Source organism: Chiroxiphia lanceolata, chromosome Z, assembly GCF_009829145.1.
Source record: "Chiroxiphia lanceolata isolate bChiLan1 chromosome Z, bChiLan1.pri, whole genome shotgun sequence".
Classification (NCBI taxonomy): Eukaryota; Metazoa; Chordata; class Aves; order Passeriformes; family Pipridae; genus Chiroxiphia; species Chiroxiphia lanceolata.
The window spans coordinates 25,166,394-25,189,023 of NC_045671.1; the positions used below are offsets into that span (position 1 = coordinate 25,166,394).

Below are 22,630 nucleotides of genomic sequence, written 5' to 3' on the forward strand. Positions count from 1 at the left end.
GCGCGGCCCCGCGGAGCGCACGCAGGCGGCGCGGCTTGGTCGGCTAAGCTCGGTTCGGCTCGGCTCGGCCTGGCCCGGCTCCACACGGCTTCGCGGGGCGGCCAGCGCCCCAGCCCCGCCGCTCCCCGCCATGGCGCAGAGTATCAAGAAGGGAATCTTCTGTCCGAGCTTCGTCAGGAGGAACTGGCTGCTGCTGAGCACGGTGGCCGCCGTGCTGGCGGGTGAGCGCGGGGGCCGGCAGGGAGCGCGGCGCCGCCGCCCCCCGCCCGGCCTTGCCGGCACGACACGGCCTCGCCCGGCCGCAGAGCGGAGCCTGCGGCGGGGCGAGGGGCGCTCGGCGGCCGCAGGGCCGGGCGGCGCGGGGCGATGCTAACGACGCACCCGAACGGCGGGCGAGGCGGGCCGGCCGCCCTTCCCCGGCACCGCCGCGGGGAGCGGCTCCGCAGCGTTGCGGTGTTGCCGCGGCCGCGCGGGAGCGGCGCTGGGCGCGGGGGACGCGGCGCCCGTACCCGAGAGCGGCCGGGCCGGCAGCGGGGCCCGGGGCCCCTCCTGGCCGGGCGGCTCCTGTCCCGCCGGCCCGTGTGGCAAAGGTCGGTGATCGGCGGCGCGAACCCGCGCCGTGGAGGACGGGCGCGGGGGCTGTGAGCCCTCGGTGCTGCGGGTCCCCAGGGCGAGCTATGCCCCGGGCGGCGTCCGCAGCCCCCGAGGGGACCGCGGCGCCTTCCTTTCGTGAGTCTGCGGGGGCAGCATTGGTGGTGGCTTTGGAGAGCTTCTGATGGCCCAAGCGAGCTTTGCAAGTGGAAGAGCTTGCGGTGCCACTCATCTTTCAGAGGGGTTTTGGGGAACTGAGGACTTTGGCAGTGCCACCCATTTTTCAGAGGAGCTTTCAGGGTGAAAAGTTTCTCAATGCCACCCAGCTTTCAGAGGGATTTTCAGGGGCTCCATTGTAAAGATAGGAAGATTTCTCCCCTGCATGTCAACAAGTTTCTGAAGGGGAAATGAGTTGAACGCCATCTTACTAAGGATAGGTGGGCAGAGAGGGCAAAGAAAATGCATCAAAGGACTTGGACAAAGAGTCTTTTCCGCAGAACGTAATTTTGGCCCTAGTCACACACGTTTTATTCATTTTTTTTTCTGGTGGTTATTTGGAGAGCTTCCTTCGCGTTATTGGTACTGCAGAGAAGTGCTGCTTTAAATACTTCATTAACTTGCTATCTGATGGTTCTCTTTCAGATGACTTTTCTGCAAATTTGCATTTTGGCTGGAACATACCTATTTCAGTGCAAATTTGTTCAGGAGAGAATTATTATTTTGGAATTCTACCCAGCTATTTATAAGCTGTGATCAGAGCTATGCTTACGTATACACATGCAATTTTTTTGATATATTCAGTATTTGAAAGATATCCATTCTTTTTCACCTCTTTCGTAAGTGGAAAGGTTCTTTCTTGTGAGTTCTGTATACCGAGTGCTAAGGGCTTGCTTTGAAAATGTGACCATACAACTGGAGGAGTATCTATATGCTCCTGTGTTTGTGTGTGTACAATTACGTTTTCACATACTCCTGTCGGGTGCCCTTCTATGAGCTGACATACGTCCTTCCCAGTTACAGAAGTGGTTAAGAAAAATTCCCCTTGCATTATCTTCAGTGATTGTAGTTTGAACTGAAGTGTGTGATATGATTCTATAGGTGGATCATTCTGAAATTAAATTTCTCTGGGAGCCACAAAGTCTGGCAGTATGGGAACTGTGGGGACAATAATGACCCCAATCCCCCTAATGCCCAATGGGAATTCACAGTGAGAGAGTGCACACAGATGCCTCCTGTGTCCTTGGGCTTCTGGTACACTGTAATTAACAGTCCAGAACTCAGGGGAGCTCTCAAATACTGGCAAAGAGAGTCTTCTTAAGAATTCCATGAGCTTTGAACCGAATTACATTTTACATGTAGCTATCTATCTCCTGCCTTTTTAGTATTTCTTTGAGGTGAAGTAAGGTATGCAAGAACAGTGAAACCCTTGTAAAGATGGAGTTGAATCATATGTTATGGTTTTACTACAGCTTGAGGAAAGTTTGTAGTATACCTAGAGTCCACAAACCTTTCATAATTAAATTTGCATATTCATTTTTATATACTCTGGGAAATTGTACTGAGGGTTATTACTCTAGTTAGTTTGGAGGAACAATCTACCATTTATGAGCAGAAGAGTAGCGCATGATTTTGAAAGAAGTACATACCTTTAGGTTTTTCAGAAAAGTATGATGAATGAGGAGTGGAAATAAATGCAGCAAGCTGTGAAAATATGCTGTGTAAGCTGTCCAGCTGTGCTAGAAAGTATCTGATCTTCCTACACTGTCATAAGGAATCATGATTTCTGCTCATCATTATCAAACCATGTTCAACATCCGATTGAAATATGCTTATCATTGCTAGTACTCTTACTAAACTCAAAAGTTTTCCCAATTATTTCTTGTGTGCATCTCTGACAAGAGACAGAAACAGGGAAAAAAACCCTCCTTCAAGAGTAATGATTCTGTGTTATCTTTTAAGCTTTCAACTCTTTGCCTGTGGTTTATGTTCTCAAAAACATTGGAATTTCTTTTATAGCAGTGGGGGGGAGGGGATAATTTAAAATTTATACACAAGGCATCTTGGGTGTCACATTTTTTTTGGAAAACACCTGAATGCATTTTTCAAAGAAAACAAAACTCAAGGCTGAAGAGGTTATTTTCCTTACCTTAGCAGACATTCTGTTTCAGACCACCAAACTGATGTGGAGAGATCTGTGACTATGAGAGTAGCAGCCTCACACAGATACCTGCAAAAGGAGACATATCTTGCATCTTTTTACTCTACTGGCCTTACTGAGCCCAAAGCAGCTGAGCTGACTAAAGCAGTTTAAAAGTCAACCTACCTCAAGTGCTTCTTCAGCCTTTCATATAGAAAGTTACATTGCTTCCAATTTCTACAATCAAGTCAGAATAAACCAGAAATGTCCCTGAAATTTACTCACCCTGAAACCCGTGTCCAAAGGGCAATTGGATACGGAGAGTTTAAGTCACACTTCACAGGATTCTCATGGAGCATCTATTTTTTGTCATTGCCTTGTCTCCAAGAGGTCACTGCTGCAATACAGCCAAACCAGTCATGAAAGTAAAAGGCTGATTATGTATAAATACTTGCTCATTCATTAGTCTGTGTGTCATCGCCTAATAGCTTGTAATGCTGGGCAATTCTTCAGCAGAACAGCTTTTTTCTTACAGTGGAAACTAAAGGGTAGGTGATTTGCCTACATATGATCTGAGGCATTGAGTTGCAGTAGCACACTGTCCTAGAGCAGAGATCTTTTGATGTTCTCAGAAATTATACACAAAAAGGTTGCAGTTCCTTTTTAATACTTATTTTGAAAATTATTAGATCATTATCTTTTTTTTGTAGCAGTTCTGTGGTGGGGGAACACGATTCTGAGGTATTCAGTTTGCCTAAATTTACAGGTTACTTCCTCCCCCAGTAGACTGTCTGAAGTGGGCTTTCTTCAGCAGTACATGTGCACTGAAATTCTTCAGGTAGTCACAAGGAAGATGTGAGAAATGCAATATTTAGGTAGATACAGCCACCAGTCACAGGAGACTGTGAATTGCAGGCGTCCTTCCTTCAGCCTGGCATAGATCGTGTTCGTCAGAGGTATTTCAGTGCGAGGCAGTGATGACCACTTGTGTGCTCTGCCATTAGCTTCCTCCTCCGCTCTGTTCTTCGCTTATGGACGTGTTGCTCATGCTGTTCACCTCAGAAAGGGACCCTGGGTGCCATGGCCATGCAGGCGGGAGCCGCGCGGGGCGGCGCAGGGGCGGCGGGAGCTGTCCGAGGTGGCTCAGGGGCAGCCCGGCGGACCGGGCAAACGGAGAGCGGGCAAAACGCGGAGCTGCAGCAAGCGGGGCTGTGAGGCAGGAGTGAAGTGACTGAGAAAGGGTGGAGGTCAGGTGTTCAGGCTGGAACATGCCTGAATACTAGACTTTTCCACTTCTGAAATGAAGTTTATTCAGTTTCTGCAGCATCAGACCCTTTGCTTGTGTAGTTCCCATGTTGAAAGATTGAGGCTGGCATCAGACCTCCTTTTCTCCCCGCATTTGAGAGTGGGATTAAAATATGCATTGTTCCTGTTGTAACACCAGCATTGAAGAAACTTTGAGTGTTGTGACTATAGCTTTTTGCCAGGATTTGATGAGTGCAGCAGCTATTGGATCTTCTGGTTTGTGCTTTATGATACCACCCTAGCAGTTCATATGCCAAAAATTTATTCTCTTTAATGTTAATGAAAGTTATTATTTTATATTGTAATATTAAGTAGTAATATCTCCCTATAGGAATTTTTTTTGTTGTTCCCATGTAAGTCAGGTGTATTCACACCTGCTAAATGAAATGCTCCCTGCATAATCAGACACAAGGAGATTTGACAGCTGCTTTTAAAAGCGGTAGTTCCGCATTACCTGGAAGCCCATCAGTGCATTCTTACAAGAATGAATGTCTCACAGGGTGAAGACAACAACAGAACAATTAGTAACTTATCACTGTGTTGATGGCCTTTCACCCTGCAAAAAGCCACTCTGAATCCAGGGAGCTCACCATTCTCCTGAGTTTCTTTTGTAAATGTAGACTGCAGCCTCTAAACCCCATAAACCTATAAAGTCTTTCTGTTTCTCATGGTGAGTTGCTTCTGTCTCTGGCAAACGTAATTTAAAAATCGAAAGCCCATTTTGGATATGAAGTAAGGTTTCACTGTTTTTCATTTCCACCTCCTTCTGCCTTTACCAAGAAGTGGCCTGTTAGCTTAGTTTAGGCTGTCTTCAGTACCATTTCTCGTTTCTTGCACAGTACGGTGGGAAGGTTACAAACAATGAAACAGATCAATCATCTCTTACACTAGAAAATACACTAGCAAAAAATCAGGAAATAAATTCAGGGGGATATAATAAAGCAAGAGAATTATTACTTCATGAGTTTATTACAAGTATAGTTGTAAAGCAAGCATCTGATTCCTTTCTTAAATTCTGAAGCATAACATTGTACTAATTTAGAATTTATAACAAATGAAGTCCAGACATCTTGAATCAATTGTGGTAGCATGGAAATTTGACAGAGGATTCTGGTTTCTTCTTGGTATGCCTTAGAACAGAATAGATGACACATGACTTTCTGTGCCTCTCTAGACAGTTGTGGTGCTTACCTCTCTGCGCTTCTCTGCTGCACTTGCACACAGTTCGATATAGAATGGGATCTGTTCAGAAATGTGTGAAACCCAGCAATTCTGAGAAAATATCTGAATTTAATTTCAAAGACAGAAAGTATAAGTGCAGAAGGGCTAACAGTGTCATCTGAGAGCTTCACATACTACTGAGGATCAAAAACGCTCTGAGCCAGAAAGTCATCCAGTGAAAGAATCCAAAGGAAGTTAAGCATGATGCCTCATTTGCTCTTGAGCTGTTTTGAAGCAAAGAAACCCCATCTTTTATTTGTTCTTCTGTCATGCAAAGTGTTTTCCCATTTTATTATCTGTTTTAAGATAAACCTTCAATTTCACTTTATGAGAGTGAAGTGAAACTATCACTAGAGCTGAACTTTTAAATGAAAGGAACTTTGGAAAGGGTGAGCCTAAGGCCAACTTACACTCTGGAAAGCCCTAAAACTACCAAAGTCAATGCATTATTTTTTTCCATTTGAAACAATAACACCAATACTAATACCAGAAAAATATTATTGTGTCCAATTTACCAATATTATTTAAGGAAAAATATGACAATCACAAAAATATTTTTTTTCTTTTCTGTTTACATCTTAGAAATGAAGCATAAAGACACTTTCATCATATATACCCCAGCAAATAGATAATGTTCAGATTGAGACTACTCACAAACAATGCTTGTGTTGTTTGCAAATTTTTGATTATTTTTTGTTTCCACAAAAGCCTCGTAGGATTTGAGCAAGGCATTTGTACTTACAGTCCCACAACATTATCTCGTTCTGTGAGATCACATCTGTATCGTGTATTATGCTGAAGATAAGGGCTGTACTGGAGGGAGTGCTCCAAATTTTGTGGTCCTTTCATGCTTTTGGAATGGGAAACAACCCGGCCTTGCTTAATCTGAGCTAATTTTCTAGGTCGTGTATCTGATTTCTCAAAGCTTTGATGTATTTATTAGTCTCAGAATAATGATGTTTCTGCATGTTACTATCTGTCTATCTTTAGTGTCCACTAAATTGCCTTTCCAGCTGCTTATCTGAGTAGCAATCATTCCATTGCCCTTCCAGCAGTGGGATAGCTAGAACAGTATGTCCTGTTTACTGTCCTTTTCTCTCATCAAAGAAGCTGTTACAAGGGTCAGAATCTGACAGATATTTAATTATTAGCGTTTCGCCTTTTTTATATCGTTTACAGCCTATTAGTTTCTTTTGTGTTCCGGGGGTCTTAAATGAAGATGTGTTTTTCCCAATCTACTCTGTTGAGCTAATATCTCTTGGGCTATCCAGGAGGTACAAAGGTGCTCATATAGCTTTGGGATAGCAATCAAATGATGTGGAAAGAAAGAGAACAGAAGGTCAGTGGGCTCTTACAGGAAAGGGTGGGAAGTTCTTAGTTTTTTTGGAGTGGCATTGTAATGGTGCCAATGTTGTTGTAGTGTGTTAGACTATATAAGCAAAATGTTAGATGCTAGGACTGGAGACATGACAGTATCTGAAATGAGTGAGAAAAGGGGTCCAGACAAAGCAGTGTTTTGTAAAATAAGTGAATTTGGAGACATGAAGGAGGCAGTAAGACTTGTACCTGTCTGGATGACTGCAGAGGAGAGAGGTCATAGTTAAAGAAGGGTCACGTTACAGGTGGGTTGGGAGAATGGTAATGGTTTTGGAAATGTCAACTGAAAGGGGTTGTAGGGAAGGTCTGCAAAAGAAGGACAGTTACTGTTTTCAAGTTACATTTCAATCTTACTGTAAAACACAGGAATATGAGATAGAAAGATACCTCCTGATAGTCTACTGCTGCTTCAGGTTACAACATTTTAGGTAAAATTCTGTAAGATATCATGCTCCATCTTAAAGCTGGATAGGCTTCTTGATGTTGCGCCTCCTCCTAGTATCAGTCTGATTTTTGAAAGCCTTAAAGTTTCCAGTCTAAAGGTATTAAATTTCACTGTGCATCCATTAGTTAAAATATTACTCATTCTCTGCTATTCAACCATTTTCTGTATTCCTACCTCACTCATCCGTGTTGGACAAACCAAGCTCTTTAATCTCCTTTCAAAAGGTGGGCTCCTTGTTCTTTTTATCACTCTACAAGTCCTTCTTTGCATGTGCTTCAGTTTGAGTTCACTCTTCTTGAAACCTTAATGAGTTTCATACAGTATTCCCCAAAAGAACAGGTGCTTTCATCAGAACACATCCAAATTCATGAAGAAATGTAGTTTGTATAGCTGCAGGGAAAGAACTGTCATTTCCCTCAGATTACTTAATTTATGACATAATCTTGGTAATGTACTGTTTATTATGTTAAGGTTATAAGTACAGTACTTCACAAATCTAGTAAGTCAACAAGTTTGCTGAAAAACTGTGAAAGAAACACATTATATCTCTGATACAACTTAGTTTATTTTAACAGTGTTATGGTCTAACAAAGGAATGAATTCTTCACACTAACTCTCTGTTTTTTGTGGTATGGGCTTTATGTTCCTGTAGGTAGGTTCTCTACAGCAGTTCTAGCTAGATGAAGCACAATCATAAAGTTTTTTCCCACAGCTGTATATTTTTATCTTGGCTTTCTCAGGTAGAAATTACATCTGCATGTGGAAAAATTTGAAAGATATGTACATGTGAAATTCATCTACAGCATGTTTAGATAAGTGAGAGGAAAATGAGAATCTAGTAGGAGACATTGTTAAATAATCAGACTGGTTAGCCATCTGCACGTGGATGTTCTGGGCCAGCACTGGTTCAGTGTTCAAGGGAAGTGTGGTCACACATAGTCACAGGAGAATGGCCACAATTTCTCTTTTCCTAACTGAGTGAACTAACTGCCCCTGATTTGACTAAGGGTGAGGTAGGTCCTGTGCAGGGCTGCATAGCACAGCACAGCGCTGTGTTATCAGTGACTGCTAGAGGCTCTTGAGGCACACAAAGTAGCAAGAGTTAGGTGGGTTTGCTGGTTGCAGTAGCCTTCACACCTGCTCTGAGTAAAGGGAGCAGCACTGGAGAAGCTGGTTTTTCTTCCCTCTGGCCAGCACTCCACCTTGCCTTCATTCCTGAAGGTCCAGCACAGGGACCTGAACTTTCCTCACACTGCAGTCAGATGACAGTGTTATTTATGTGAAGGAATTTACAACTACTGCACCCCTCAGCAGGTTAATCAGAGAGAGGATCGGGGTCTCACCATAGCAGAGGAATGGCACATCTTCCTCTAGTAGATTTCTGCTAAATATTCTTCAGTAGACCAAGATCTGACTTGGGAACTTTCTTCTGGAATATTTCTGAGAGAACTTTTCTTCACAGGTCTTAGTAAGCAAGCTGGTAGTCTGGGCAAGCAGTATGCAGCATCCAGAGATCAGTTGCCATGCAGTTATACCCCTGAGACTCTAAATCCTACCTCAGTAGTTATCTGCGGTTTTCTAAGAATCTTTTTTTTTTCAATCAACATTAGTATATTTATTGAGAGGTACATTGTCAAGTTGAGTGTAAAACAGTAAAATGCATAACAGTATTAAAAATAATGCAAAGAGAGCTGAATTAATAAGCTGAAAGACTAAGTTTATAAGTATTACTATAAGTAATATATTCTCCTACATCCTCTCTTTTAGTGTTCTGTAGTTGACACTTTGTATCTCTTTGCAGCTAAGAGACAGCCAGAGATAACAGAAACTCTTGTGGAGAGAACAGAAACAAAATGGATTTATAAAATATTACTAAAGGACTCAGAATGTATCAGGGGCTCCAAAAATCTTGCCTGCCTGTGCTGCAATTTGATATGTTTATATTGAATGTTTTGTATTGTGTTTCAAATCAAGCCAGTGAACTGTGTTTGCCTTTTCAGTTCCATGAATTATCTGCTGTAAAGTTAATCCAGTTGAGACCCACCAGTATGATAAGAGTAATTGTGTTTTAGCATGTGTACAGCAAATCATGTGAAATTATGAAGAGCTTAATCACTTAGTTAATAGCACAGTCCACGTTGCTACAGTACAGTTAAATAATACCAGGTTTGAACCATGCGACATTTCTTCTTTCCATGCTGCATCAAAGCAAAATCCCTATATTTCCCCCAATGTCTATCAGTATCAGCCAGAATCACTAACTTTTCCAGTGAAAGGAAGTTTTCGCATTCTGGAATCATGAGAAAACAGGAAAAATAAATAGCACAATTCTTTTTTTCAAAGATCTACATGGTGTACTTCAAAAAAGATAACTTTGCAAAACACATTATTTGTTCTGCAGAAATATATAATGGATTTCTTTTCTCATTGTCTTTATGGTTCCTTCATAAGGATTGTTCCCATAATGAAGTCAGTGGGAGTTGAAGGTGATTTGCTGTTTTTCCGATGTTGTGCACACTGATGGAATGAGAACTCCCTACCAGTTAACACTATGCATCCCAGACCACTCTCATCCATGAGTGCAAATAATATGTTAGGGAGTCCTATCTGTTTTATCTGGTTTATATTCACTTTCAGGGAGAAGTAGGAGCAGGCATGTCTATGCATGGACTTCATTTATTAGTTTGTAAATTGTGAGTTATTTTACCTGTGAGTGAAGGTAAAGAATGTAAAGGAGCATAATATCATGTTGTCTTATTACCAAAGATGTAATCAAGTTTTGAAGAGCAATTAATCCACAATGGCAATGATGGTAAGCAAGAAAGTACAGTCATGACATATTGCATGTCCTTAACTGATTCAGGTACTCAGGCGTTCTGAGTTTTCAAATTCAAGATATGAATTGTGTTATTATAATATATATATATAATTATATAAAAAAGACTTCAGTATTTAGCCATCACTTCCTGAAAAATTGTAAATGGTCTTTACATTTGGTTGCTCAGGTGGCTGCTGAGCAGCCAGCACATTCTTCCAAGCTTACGATAGCTGTAGGACAATATATGACACTCCCCATTGTGTGTAGCTGAGCCCAGAGATTGTGCAATTTGTTTGAACAGAATGTGTGGCTTTTTTCTCACTCATTTCCAAATCTGTGTCATGAACTGCAACACAGTATTGGAAGAAAGATGTAGCAGCCCTATAGTTGTTCCCAAACAAATAATTTACCTTTTTACTTAGACAGCATTTTGGGAAGAACAGCAATATGCAAAAAGACACTCTAGATGAAGGGCAGATTGTCATAAATGACTGTTCACCAGATCCCCAAATGTCACAAAAGTAACTTTGCAAATATGCAGAACCCTTATCGTAACAGTCTTCCAAATGACATTTTACCTAATTTCTGTGGTACATACACAGGCCAGACTGATTCTACTACCTTCACACACAACCATCATCTCCTAGGTCCTGGAAAGCCTCGGGCTTGGCTGATGTGATGGATTGAGTGCTACACCCAGTGCAGTCAGTTGCAGGTGGTAGCTAACTCTTTGCAGCACTTTCTGCTCCCCTTTGCCTGGGTAACACCAAAAAACAGTTCATCTCATACAGAAGAAGCATGTATTTTCCCTAGCTTTTTAAGCTGAGACTCCTGGTTCTCCCTGAAAGATGGGTGCCAACAGATTTCTCTTGGTATGCTCATTTTCAGTGATTTTTTTCCACTCTGTTTTTTTCTCTTGTTCTTCTCATACTCACCCCTCACTTCTCTCAGTCCTCATTTACAGCCTTTCTTTGAAGGATTTTATGTCTGTTACCACGCTTGTAAAAAGACTACCTGGGAGAGTAGTGACAAGGAATGAAGACATGTTTGTTTAATGTGGGTTCAGACAAGAGAATTGTAGCCTTTTCATATGTTCCAATCCCACGGACCCAGACTGCACCTTTTGCTTTCTGTGTTGGTGGCTGGTGGGAGAGAAAATGTACGCACCCTGCTATACAGCATGTGCTGTACTATGCACAGTTGCAAGGATATATTTGCCTTAGAAAATTAAATTAAAGACATGGGATTGTGCAGCTCATTCCACCATCATTCTTCACAGAGAAATCTGGACCTTAAGCAGTATGTGTCATTTAGCTCTAAGTAGAGGATTGCTCTACTTATGGTAAAAATCATAACCCAACTTAACCATGTATGTCAAGAAGGAAAAGCAAGGAGAGGGGGTAGAAAATAAATAAAAACAATTTATCATGGACAAGAGGAAAGGTGGAGTGGTTGAAACTGAGGAAAGATGAAGAGAGCAAGCAGGAAAGTGATGTTTTTCTCTTCAAAAAATTAGTAGTAAATTATTCCATAAGCAAACAAAAAAAAAGATAAAGGAGGAATCCTAATATATAGAAAAGATTTTACCTACTGTAGTGTGTTTTGTGGTTGTTGGAAGCAAGCACATTGTCATTTCAGAAATGGTGGTGTATCAGTAGCATTCATGTAGAGAAATTGAGATTTTGTAAGACTTTCGTCTATACTTACTTGGGGCTGCTATAATCAATGTGATGCTAAAAGCAGTGGTGACCATGTGAAATATGTTTACACTGGGCTGCACTTTCTGTGTGTTATAATTCTCAGGAAGAAATTTCCAGTTGAACTTGGCTGTTGAGATGAGGATCAAAAAGTTTTATCCCATTTCAAGTACATAACCAATTTTATTCTGCTAAGTTTCTAGCCTTCTCTTGTTACTGTTACAAAGTAAAATTTCTTATATACTCATGATAAATTCAAGCAGCGTACGCTAGATGCTAGCATATAAGTGCTCTGTCTGGTAAAGAAATTGCATGAACAAGAAATTGAGAGCAATAACGTAATTTCAGGAGATTTTTGGAGTGAGGAACTCTGTTCTCAGCTATTGCCACTACATAAATAATAACCAAAAAACAAAACAAAGCAAAAAAAAAACAAAACAGATAAAAATATGTGCATGGAAAAGCTTAAGGAAGCCCTGCTAAAATTTGGAGAGCATGTAGGAAGTTTTTGTAGTGAAATCTAACAAACTGGAAAAGAGCATGCAATGCATGAATGAAAATGAGGGTGAATCTTTGTACCTGCTAGCAATCCTGCCGAATATAGAATGATCCAACTTCCAGCTGGTCTAATATGAGTCATCACCTAGAATGAAAGGCAGATGGGTTAGAACATGTCCTAGTCACACCTGCTCAGAATAAAGTGGCATTATACAAGTTTCCATAAACATGCAGTCTAGTCTTGCTGTAATTTAAGCAAATGCCTACACTAAATTGTGTGAATTTTCTGAAGACATGGAGATAAACTGTATAGTTAGATTTAGCTATTTATCTGGTACTTCTAGGATCAAAGTAACTTGAATACATGTAACCATTTTACAGATGGAATTTTATCTCGCTTGGGCTTATCTTAAAGTGCAGAGTAATTATTTTCAACACATCTAATTCAGTCACTAGATTAGAAATAGAGATCATTGTGTCATCATTCACTGTTCGAGGCCATTTGCATAATATTGTAAATATCTTCAAGGTTATTAAGATCCAAGATTGTTACAAGGAATTTAAACCGTGCATGTTCACGGGCACAGAATACAGCTAAATCAGAAATCTTAATAGTTGCTTAAAGCAGCTCATTTACTTGGAAGCTTAACTTGTTCATTTTCCGTCTGTTTATTAACAGGAAAGACTTGGTAGGAGTTTATAATCTGCCCAAATTTTCTTTTTAGCTTGGTCTTGCAGGTGCAGATAGAGCACAGAAAAGATGGTTTGTTATCCTTTTGTCCTCTTAGAGGCAAGGTCTTGAAGGTAACTAGTAGTTGCATCAACTAACAACCAAATAGGGTGTGAACTACCACAAACCACAGCCATGATGAATCTTTAGGGAGGTTTTTTGCAAAATTCCTCACTTCCTAGAAGAGAATGTCAGTGAGTTTCATATTTAGTAGAGAATTGGATATGAGATCCCTGTTTGTTTCCTTCAGTATCAACACTACAGACCAGTTTTCCATGGATTTGCCTAAATTTGTTTTTGAACCTGCTGGTATTGTCTGTCTCCACAACATCAATCAGCTAAAATAACAAATGGTATTTATAAGCCTGTGTAATCAACCCATACACCAACTTCTTCGGCAGTATCTAACTTAAATGCCTTGTACACCATCAAAAATATAGCTAGGGAAGAGGTGCATTTGACTTGGGCACTAGCAGCTTTCCTGAGCTGCTGTAAGTTTACATGAGCCACTGAGGCTGGTAAAGGTAGACTGGTAGCACCTTCTTCTGCTGTTGTAACAATTCTGCTGCAAAATATCCACCCAAAATAACGAGGGGTGTAAATAATTCCATTAGCCTCATTAATACAAATAAGACCTTTCAGCACTCAGTGGGTAATGAAAGGTTCTGACTTAGTTCTGACTTGCTGTTTCACTGGATCCAGTTAGAAATTGAATCTCTTGATACTCAGTTTATTCAAGACTAAAGCATTACAAAGTTCCTATGTGAAGCAACAGTTCTTAGTCCTTTCTAAATGCTGATGAACACATTTCCTATACCAGTGATTTTAATCTGAAAATCATGTTGAAATGGAAAATAAAGGTATTGCCTGTCAAACTGAAGAATTATGTCTTTTGGCCTTTATTTTCTTTTGGTAGAACTCTTATCTTTTATTTATCACAGTAGCTAGAACTATCTGATAATTCATTTAATCCAAAGATAAAGTGCCTTGTGCCATGACTCAGTCATTGATTGAATTTACAGTCTGGTATTGTAGGTTGGTTGTGTAGTGGAATGAGTGTGAAATATATGGAGTGTATTTTTGTTGATGAATTTCCTGGAAGTTATTAAATTAATTTAATTATTACAGTCACACTCTTTTCTAATTACATAGAACAGCAATTACTGAAACTGTAGCTGCTGGGTAGCCTTATTTTCACCAATACAAATCATCTAAAGTGTTTTTATCGCTGTCTTTCTTTAATGTTTGGTAGCGTTTATATATTCTGTTTATTTTTTTTTAATATTAGTCAGGAGTCTTCTAGAACTAGAGAAGGCAGGTAAAAAAATCACTACTGGGACTGGACTGGTAATCAGAGGACATAATCAGATTTTTCCAAAGACATACCTGGAGACATCCTTCAAATTCACAATTATATGTGTTATTACTTTGCTTATCATTAATACACAGAACCTAAAAGGAAACATCTCTTCTCTGGTTTGCTTTAGAAGTTCCACCGTAGCTGTAAAAATATGTCTACTGCTTGTTCTTTTTGTTTTACTGTTCTACTATTTTTCCTCCTTGTTCCCCATGTCTCTACTGTAAATTACATCTAATTTGCCTCACATTTTTTATGTCCCTTTTAGGTATTGGAGTTGGCGTGCTGGTACGGGAATATGGCAAATTGTCTAACTTGGATAAAGTCTACTTTTCCTTTCCTGGGGAACTGCTGATGAGAATGCTCAAACTCATCATTCTGCCATTAATCATATCAAGTATGATCACAGGTATGTCTGGAAATATACTGTTAGCTGATGAGGTTATCGTTGTGGATTAGCTTTCTTTCTAAAGGAAATAACCTCTGAAAACAATTTGATGGAACTCTATAATAAGAAATTCAGATTTCATAGATTTAGATTAAATTTTTCCTATATAATGAGGATGGATTTGGAAGGATTAGTACTGTTATCTGGTAAGTACATTATAAAGAGCTGTGACATAATAACTTTAGGTGTTTTTAGATTCTTGTATCTCTCTCTGCCTGTTTTCAGGAGTGTGTTAAACAGCTGCAACTGCATGTTCTGAGGTAGAGAGTTTTAACTGTTTTAAGTAGTCTCATGTTGTCATTTCACAAGAAAGGCAGGACTGATCTCATAGCTTACTGTCATAAAGAAAATATTCCTGACCCACACTTCTCATGAAGTACCTTGCATGAGCTCTGTCATTTGCTGAATCATTCTATGAGTCCATTAAATTCACTGACCTGACAGAAATAAATTACAGGGGAAAAAATCACTTGGTTCAAAGGAGTCTTGAGTTTTGGGGAACTGCAAGTGTGGAGAGAAACTGTATGGCCAGGAAGGGGTTATGGAAAGAAAAGAAAAGCTTCCATCTCTTGGGAAAAGCAAGCATGCCGTTGGCTAGAACCTTGCCATGGCATGCTAGAATTTGCTAACAGCTCACCCAGTAGAAAAGATTTGGAAAGATTTGGTGGAGACTGCTTAAAGCAAAAAGACTGAACTGAATGTCAAATAGCCTTTAAAAATAGTAAATAAATTAAAAAAAGGGAAGGAAAGCCAAGCAAACTTATCTTTATTTTGTAAACCTTCGATGAAGGTACAAGGACTGTGACTTTTCTTTTAGCTTACTACTGTGAATCAAGGCATATTGGTCACTATATTGTCCCTTTTCATCTCCACAAAGCCTCTGTTTTGGGAATGTACTTGTGCCCAGGTGTTTGCTTATTGATTGATTGATTAATGAAAATGGATCAGACATCAGACTACAGAAAAGGAGAGCACATTGTGATCAGAAAATGAAAGGGGTCAATTTCGGTCATGCTATGAAAGTGCTTTTGAGAATTGGATATTGAATACAAACTTTCAAGCTCCTCAAAATTCATGGTCAAAAATATCACTGATTTCACAGGAGCATACCCCAAAGTGGGCCTATGACAGAAGCACCCTGAGGGAAGCTGCCAAGGCCTTTCAAGCATATCTGTAATGCAGAGTGACAGGAACCGAGTGTTAGAATTGAAATGGAGAATGTCAAGAGCTGCAAGATCCAGAAGGGAAAGCTGCCAAAGGCATAGTGAGAAATGATGGCACAAACAGTCAAGAGCTGTGTCCAAAGGAACGGAGATGAAACAGTTGTTAGTATGTAAAGGAGAGGAGATCTTTACTCTGTGACAGGAGATCCAGGAAAAGTTGCCAAGATAAGATTAATACATTTCTTTTCTTGAACAAGCTTTTATTTTTGAGTTAAGCCGGGCCTATATCTTCAGAAATAATTTATATCATTAGGATAACCATGAGATGAATTATTTATTAAATGTATTCCTGTCCAGCACTTGCAAGGGGAAATAACAATCATTCTGTTAAAAATATTAGGCTCTTACTTATGTTTAATGTTCCAGTATGAGTAAACTGCATTTGTAGTTACTAACACATGCTTGGATTTTAAAGATTGCAGATTACAGGAGTTGAATTCAATATAAAGAGATGAGAATCAGATGCTCTGATTCTGACCTTGGCATGTCCCATTTCCATAAAAGTAAGGGCATGTTTTTTCTACACTTCTATGTTAGGTTTTTAGTAAAGAAAAAGGAAACAAGGCTGATAGAGAACAGAAACTACTTTAATAGAACATGTAGGACTTTGCTGCTATTGAAAACAAAAGCACTAGCCGTCTGTATGCAGGTAACGCTGAAATGCGTGGCAAGCAAATGAACCACTCGTTTTTGTGCATGATGGTTTTCACTGTTCACCTGCATCCATCCTCAGGATGTTGATGAAATATTTTGCCTCTTTTGAAAGAGATATGTTAACCTTCCAAGCATCAGAAATGCAAATTTGAATTGAATAAGTAGACCTGTGTATAATCATGAAGCACATTAGTAATTTTTCCTCTTTCATACAGAATGGAAGGGACCTCTTGAAATCCTCTAGTCCAATCCTTCTACTTAAACAAGGTCAGCTAGAGCAGGTTACTCTAGACCACGTCCAGGCACGTTTTGGAAGCCTTCAAGCACGGGGACTCCACAGTTTCTCAAGGCAATGTTTGACCAGCCTCACAGAAAACAGTGTTTTCCTGTTCAGACGAAATGTCATGGTTTTTTTTGGTTTTGCCTATTGTCAGGTGTCTTGTCTTTGGGCACCACTGTGAAGAGCCTGGCTCTGTACTCATTCACACCTATCAGCAATTTTTGCACATGAAAAAAATCCCTCTGAGCCTTCTCTTCTCCAGAATAAACAGTCCTTGCTCTCTCAGCCTGTCATCATGTGAGAGATGCTCCAATCCCTTCATCATGTTTGTGGCCCTTTATTGGAGTCACTGCAGTAAGTCCATCTCTTTCTTGTACTGGGGAACCCAGAACAAGACACAGTACTCTGGGTTTGGCCTCACAGGTGTTGTGTTTGGAGAGATCACCTCCCTCCACATGCTGGCAGTGCTTGTCAGAGTGCTTCCCAGGAGGCTGTTGGCAACCTTTGCTGTGAGATGTTGCTGTCTTATGGTCAGCTCGTTGCCTGTCAGGACCTTCAGGTCCTTCTCTGCAGAGCTGTTCTGCAGCCACTCAGCCACCAGCATGTACTGGTGCCTTGCATTATTCCTCCCCAGATGCAGAGCTCTGCATTTCTTCTTGCTGAACTTAAGATACTTCTCTCAGACAAATCCACCAGGTATCTCTGAGTGATGTATAACCATCTCGTGTATCAGCCACTCCTCCCAGTTTTTAAACATAGAATGGTTTGGGTTGAAAGCGACCTTAAAGATCATCTAGTTCCAAACCCCCTGTCATGGACAGGAACACCTTCTAGACTGGGTGGCTCCAAGCCCCATCCGACCTGGCACTGGACACTTCAGAGATGGGGCAAACACAACTTCCTGGGGCAACCTGTTCCAGTGTCTCACCACCTTCAAAGTAAAGAATTTCTTTCCAATATCTAATCTAAACTTACTCATTTGCAGTTTAAAGCCATTCCCACTTTTCCTAGAATTAGATGCCTTTGTAAAAAGTCCCTCTTTAGCTCTTTTGTCAGCCCTTTCAGGTACTGATACGAGATCTCTCAGTAACCTTCTCCAGACAGAAAAATCCTATGAACTTGCTGAGGGACCACTCTGCTTCAACATCGGCTCCATCACTGAGTCATTGATAAATTATTAAACAGTATTGGTCCTAGTATTGACCTCTGGGGTACATCATTACTGACTTGCCTTCAACCAGACTTGTGCTGGTGATTGCAACCTTCTGGGCCTGCCCACTCAGCCAGGTTTCAATTCACCTCACTGTGCAATTGTCTAACCTGTATTTTGTCAGTTGTTCCATGGGGTTGTTATGGATGACAGTGTCAAAAACCTTACTAAAGTCAAGTTAGACCACATGATCTCTTTGCAATTTTGAATTTTAGCACAAAAGCAAAATTCACACTTTAAAAAAAATTACTGTAAAGAATAGAACAAGGATGGGGATAAAAAATTTAAGGAAGATCCAGGATGTGTCTTTAGCTAAGGCATCTCGCTGTTAGGGGCAAGGCCACTTTTTTTTGCATTTGGCTGTACCTTTTCTGGGGTGAGAAAAAAAGTATTTTCCTCCAAAGTAACCTCATCATTATTGGCTAAATATACAACATGCAAGAAAAGCACCACAGCCTGCATGCTGGGTGACTCTTTGATGAGACCAGATGTATTCTGAGGATGTCCACCTCCTTGGGATTTGCATATTATGCAGAACTCAGTAAGGCCTGTGTCTGATGGTCGCAGCTGTCAAACCTATGTACATGTTCACATGCTCAGTGGCAGATATTTATGGTCCCGATACATACAAAGTTACTACAGTAAAACTAATGACAACACATCAGCTGGTCCTGAATGGCTGTCTTTTTAGTAAGCAGGTTAAGGGGGTGCTACTTAGCTTACTGCGAGAAAGTTAAATATTGTCATGTTATTGTGCCTTTGCAGCAGGCTAAGTGTGAGCACCAGAGACAATTGCAATGGCTCATTTGGTGTGTAATTGTAACCAGACCATGGTGCTGGGTCCAAAGGCATCTAAGAAGTTTTGATGCCTTTTGTAAATGTATGTCATGTCGAAATACTGGATTTTGGTTACTAGCAATATTTTTACACAAGAATCACCAAGACATTTTTGAAAATACAGTCCACAGTTTTCTTTTTTAATGATTAGAATGTCTTAAAAGGTAATGTCATATCCTGAAAACAAGCAGCTTATGTTTTAGAGACAGTGAGCTGTGCACAAATGCCTGTCTCATGATCAGAGCCCAGTCCATTTGAACTGAATGATGTAAGTCAAGCCCACAGCAAAGAGAGTAGAGGTGAGAATCACTCTTTTGAGATTCCAGGATTTTCTGCAAAATTTAAAGTATTGGTAACTTTAGCTTGTTGGAGGAAATTCCATCTTAGTGGAAAAACTCTACCTGATTTCTTTGTTTAGATGAGGAACACACTTCCTGCTTCTATTTAGAGTTCTAATTAGAGCAAGAACACTTTCCCCCCTGTCTATTTTCAGGTTCAAAAGGCAAAATCCTCCCTCTCGTTAAATGGAGGGCTTTGTAGAATCTGGTTTTTGTTCACAAACCCTGTTCCTTGGAGTGTAAAAGAGAAAAAGCATTGTTTACATACTTATATAGTGTACAGGTTTCAATCTGTGGAATTTTTGCACTAACCTGCCTGGAAGTTGAACTGTAGACCAGTAAAAAATGGACATAAGTACTAAGCATTTTTTTTTTTTTTTTAATTGTAAAATGTGGTTAATAGGTCCTTCCTTTGGGGATGGAATAGTCTGAGCAGTGTGATGCTCTTTTAAGTTATTCTTAGTCTGCCCCAGAGCCAAATTTTAATTGTTCTCCTCATAATCATTTTAATGGATGCAAATGTAAATTCATTTACTCTGACCTAAAAGCCCACCACTGATAATTCAGTTCAAAATATGAGAACTGTTTGCATCTCCAGATTTCTGTCCCTCGGATTAGCTAAAAGTACACTAATGAATCATTCATTTGAAGGAATTATATGTATTTTCTTGCTCCTGCTGTAGTGACATGGGAAAATTGAAAATAAAAATCAAAAGCCTAGAGTGTTGCTCAAGATCATTGCTATGACATCAGAACTACAGCTCTACTGAATATAATACTCCACACACCAAATCCACTTCTTTTGAAGTAATGCTGTAATAGAAGAAATTATTAGACAAATAAAAAAAATGCTATTTTTAGATGCTATTTTAGATGTAGGGAGAAAGAGGAATTGAGAGGAATCTCTTGTGTGCCGCATGAGAGTTTTGGGACTTATATCTAATGATTTTAGGAGTACTTAAAATAAAATGTCTTTGAAAGTTCTGGAAATTCACAGCTCTGATTTCACTCAGAGAATCAAAATTCTCTGGAATTGTGCAGTATATTTCATCATGGGTGCATACTCAGCAGACTCCCTTTAGTCACTTTTAGCCTTATTTCTCATGGAGTGAGTTTCACACGATGTGTAATGGCAGTAAATGTTTGCAAATGTTTTCTATTAGGATTACAGCAGAACTTAAGCTGGAGATAACTGTCAAGTTTCCTGAACAGGAACCTGACTTGTTCCCCTGTACTTGGGCACAAGCTGGAGAAACTTCCATGCGCAGCCTGAAGCTAGTTAATTCACACAAGGTGTCTGGATTATTTCCTGCACCTGAGTTCCTTGTTAGTAACTAGCGTCAGATCTGGATCTTAACATCCTGATATTACAGGAATACCATGGCTCTGCTCCCCGTCTCTCTTCAATAAGTCTTTCTCACATGGGGTTATTTCACGCTGGCTGTCTCACTGATTTTCAAACTACAAGCCATGGATCTCGGTGTGAGGTCTTTCTTCAGGGCTAGAATGTGTTCTGTCAAAAACTTCACCAAAAAGCTGGTATAACATATCTAATAAATGACCTTCCTTTTAAAATTACCAGAAATTTTAGCTTTGGATTAAAAGATCTAACACATATCACAGCAGGTACATGTCTCAGATCTCAATATTGATAACATGATTTTATCAGCTATTCAAAGTCTGTTTTAAGTTCTACAATATTTTCTCTTGTTTCTTACATTTTCTCCCTGACAAAATAAGCTTTTCTTACGTTTCTGACCTTCCTTGTAATTCCAGCCTTCAGAGACAGCTTCAAAGACACTAGAACAGATGTGTGGGAGTTTCCTGGGTTGTGAGTTTGTGCAGAATCAGCTATGGGGGACACCAGAATTCCTTAAAGCAATTGCAGAGGTGTTTGCAGCTACACACAGCATGCCTCAGGAAGAGTGGAAAAAAAAGTAGCAATTACCTTTCTGAGGGCAGTTGTATGTGAGCTATAAATACAATGTCTGCCATTCTCTGGGTCTGGCAAAACTGCTAGGTTTCCATGACTATAGAAGTAAACTCTTGCTTTACTGCAGGGCCTGCTTTGATTACTCTTCTGGTGCTGTCTGAAGCATCATGCCAGTTCTACCTTTCCCATTACCAACAATACACTCTTTTACTTACGCTTCTTACTCATTGTACAAAGGTAATGATTCCACCACAAATTTGACTTATTCTGACAACTGCTTGAGAGAGAAAAATATTCCAGTGAAGTACCTGGAGGTGACTTTTCGCATTCGCAGAGACCATTGTTTGCCCTGTGTAAAGAGTATGTTATCTTATGCGTGCTGGATGGGTATGCTGAATAGGTTATTTGTCCTTTTCAGTTGTCAAAATTAAAGTGTGACACTTCACACCTTGTATCTATGTTTGGCAAGGTACTAGTTTGGCAAGGTACTAGTTTCTGTGCAACAGAATTTAGTGAATGAAGACAAAAAGCACAAAATGGGAGACAAAAGAGCTACAATGCAATGAGAAAAAAAAATGGAAATAGAGAATAATCAGATTGTTCTAATTTCTCATGTTTATTTTTGAAAATCAGAACATATTTGAAAAACTATTTACTTATTTATTTACTTTGCCCACTGTATATGTAATTTAAGTTGGAACACAATGAGACTGTGCCTGTGCCCAGAAATAGACCTGCTAGTTCCATTGTATGTCAAACATATACAGTTTTACAGTACTGTAAAGGAGCACAGACAAGGAAATAGTGGGAGAGCAAATCTGTTTTGTTTCCTATAATCCAAGACTTCCAAATTAATGTTCCTTTGGTATCACTGTTCCTGGGGTTGCAGCTGGCTCAGGATTTTCCATTTCTACAAGTCCAAGAAGTGCAACTATTCAGAGATGCTCTATTACTGAGACATCCTTAACAGGCCCTGTGCATTGCCAGCGCAGTCCTTGCACTAGACCTCTGGTCTAGCTTAACATACTCAAGGACTGTCTTTCAAATATTTGCATGTTCTTTGCATGCTTTGCTGTATTTCTTAAGCCAAAAGACACCCTCCAAGAAAATCAGGTTCATTATGTAATATTAGTAAACTAGTTATGTGGGCTCAGGCAGGAAACTCACCTTGTCCCTCTGCACCATGTACATTGTTTGAAGGATAGGAAATGTTACATTACTGTTAATGAGTTTTGGCTTCAGTTGTACTGAGGGATGCTGGAGGTCCTGTCTCTGCTGTCCATGTGCAGTCATTCAAGCAGGCAAGACTGCAGAGTCATGGGCTATTAATGGACAAGTCTTTGTGCCCATCCTCTTCAGATTACTTCCATCACAGTCTACTACTCCTTTCCCATCAATATCAATTGACCTTATTCAACTGAGACAGCCCCAACATTACTTAAGGTTTTAAATTACAGTAATAAAACTTTAAAGTGCAATTCTGGTTCATGGAGCGTGATTACCACCAGCTCTCAAGGGCAAAGAGCCCGTA

General features: G+C 40.2%; 1 protein-coding gene and 1 long non-coding RNA gene across 2 annotated transcripts in view; both read left to right on the forward strand.

Moving 5' to 3' along the window:
• The first annotated feature begins 32 nt into the window (after positions 1 to 32).
• The window catches only part of SLC1A1 (solute carrier family 1 member 1), a 53,990-nt gene continuing 31,392 nt past the window's right edge, over positions 33 to 22,630 (forward strand). Inside the window, exons 1-2 of the mRNA XM_032675677.1 lie at positions 33 to 221; positions 14,445 to 14,585. Of these exons, the coding sequence (XP_032531568.1) occupies positions 131 to 221; positions 14,445 to 14,585 (232 nt within the window). The 5' untranslated portion in view covers positions 33 to 130. The remainder of the gene's footprint in view (positions 222 to 14,444; positions 14,586 to 22,630) is intronic.
• On the forward strand, positions 510 to 3,169 carry LOC116780533. The gene is made up of 2 exons (XR_004354510.1): positions 510 to 590; positions 2,760 to 3,169. It is a non-coding gene; the product is annotated as an uncharacterized LOC116780533 (long non-coding RNA).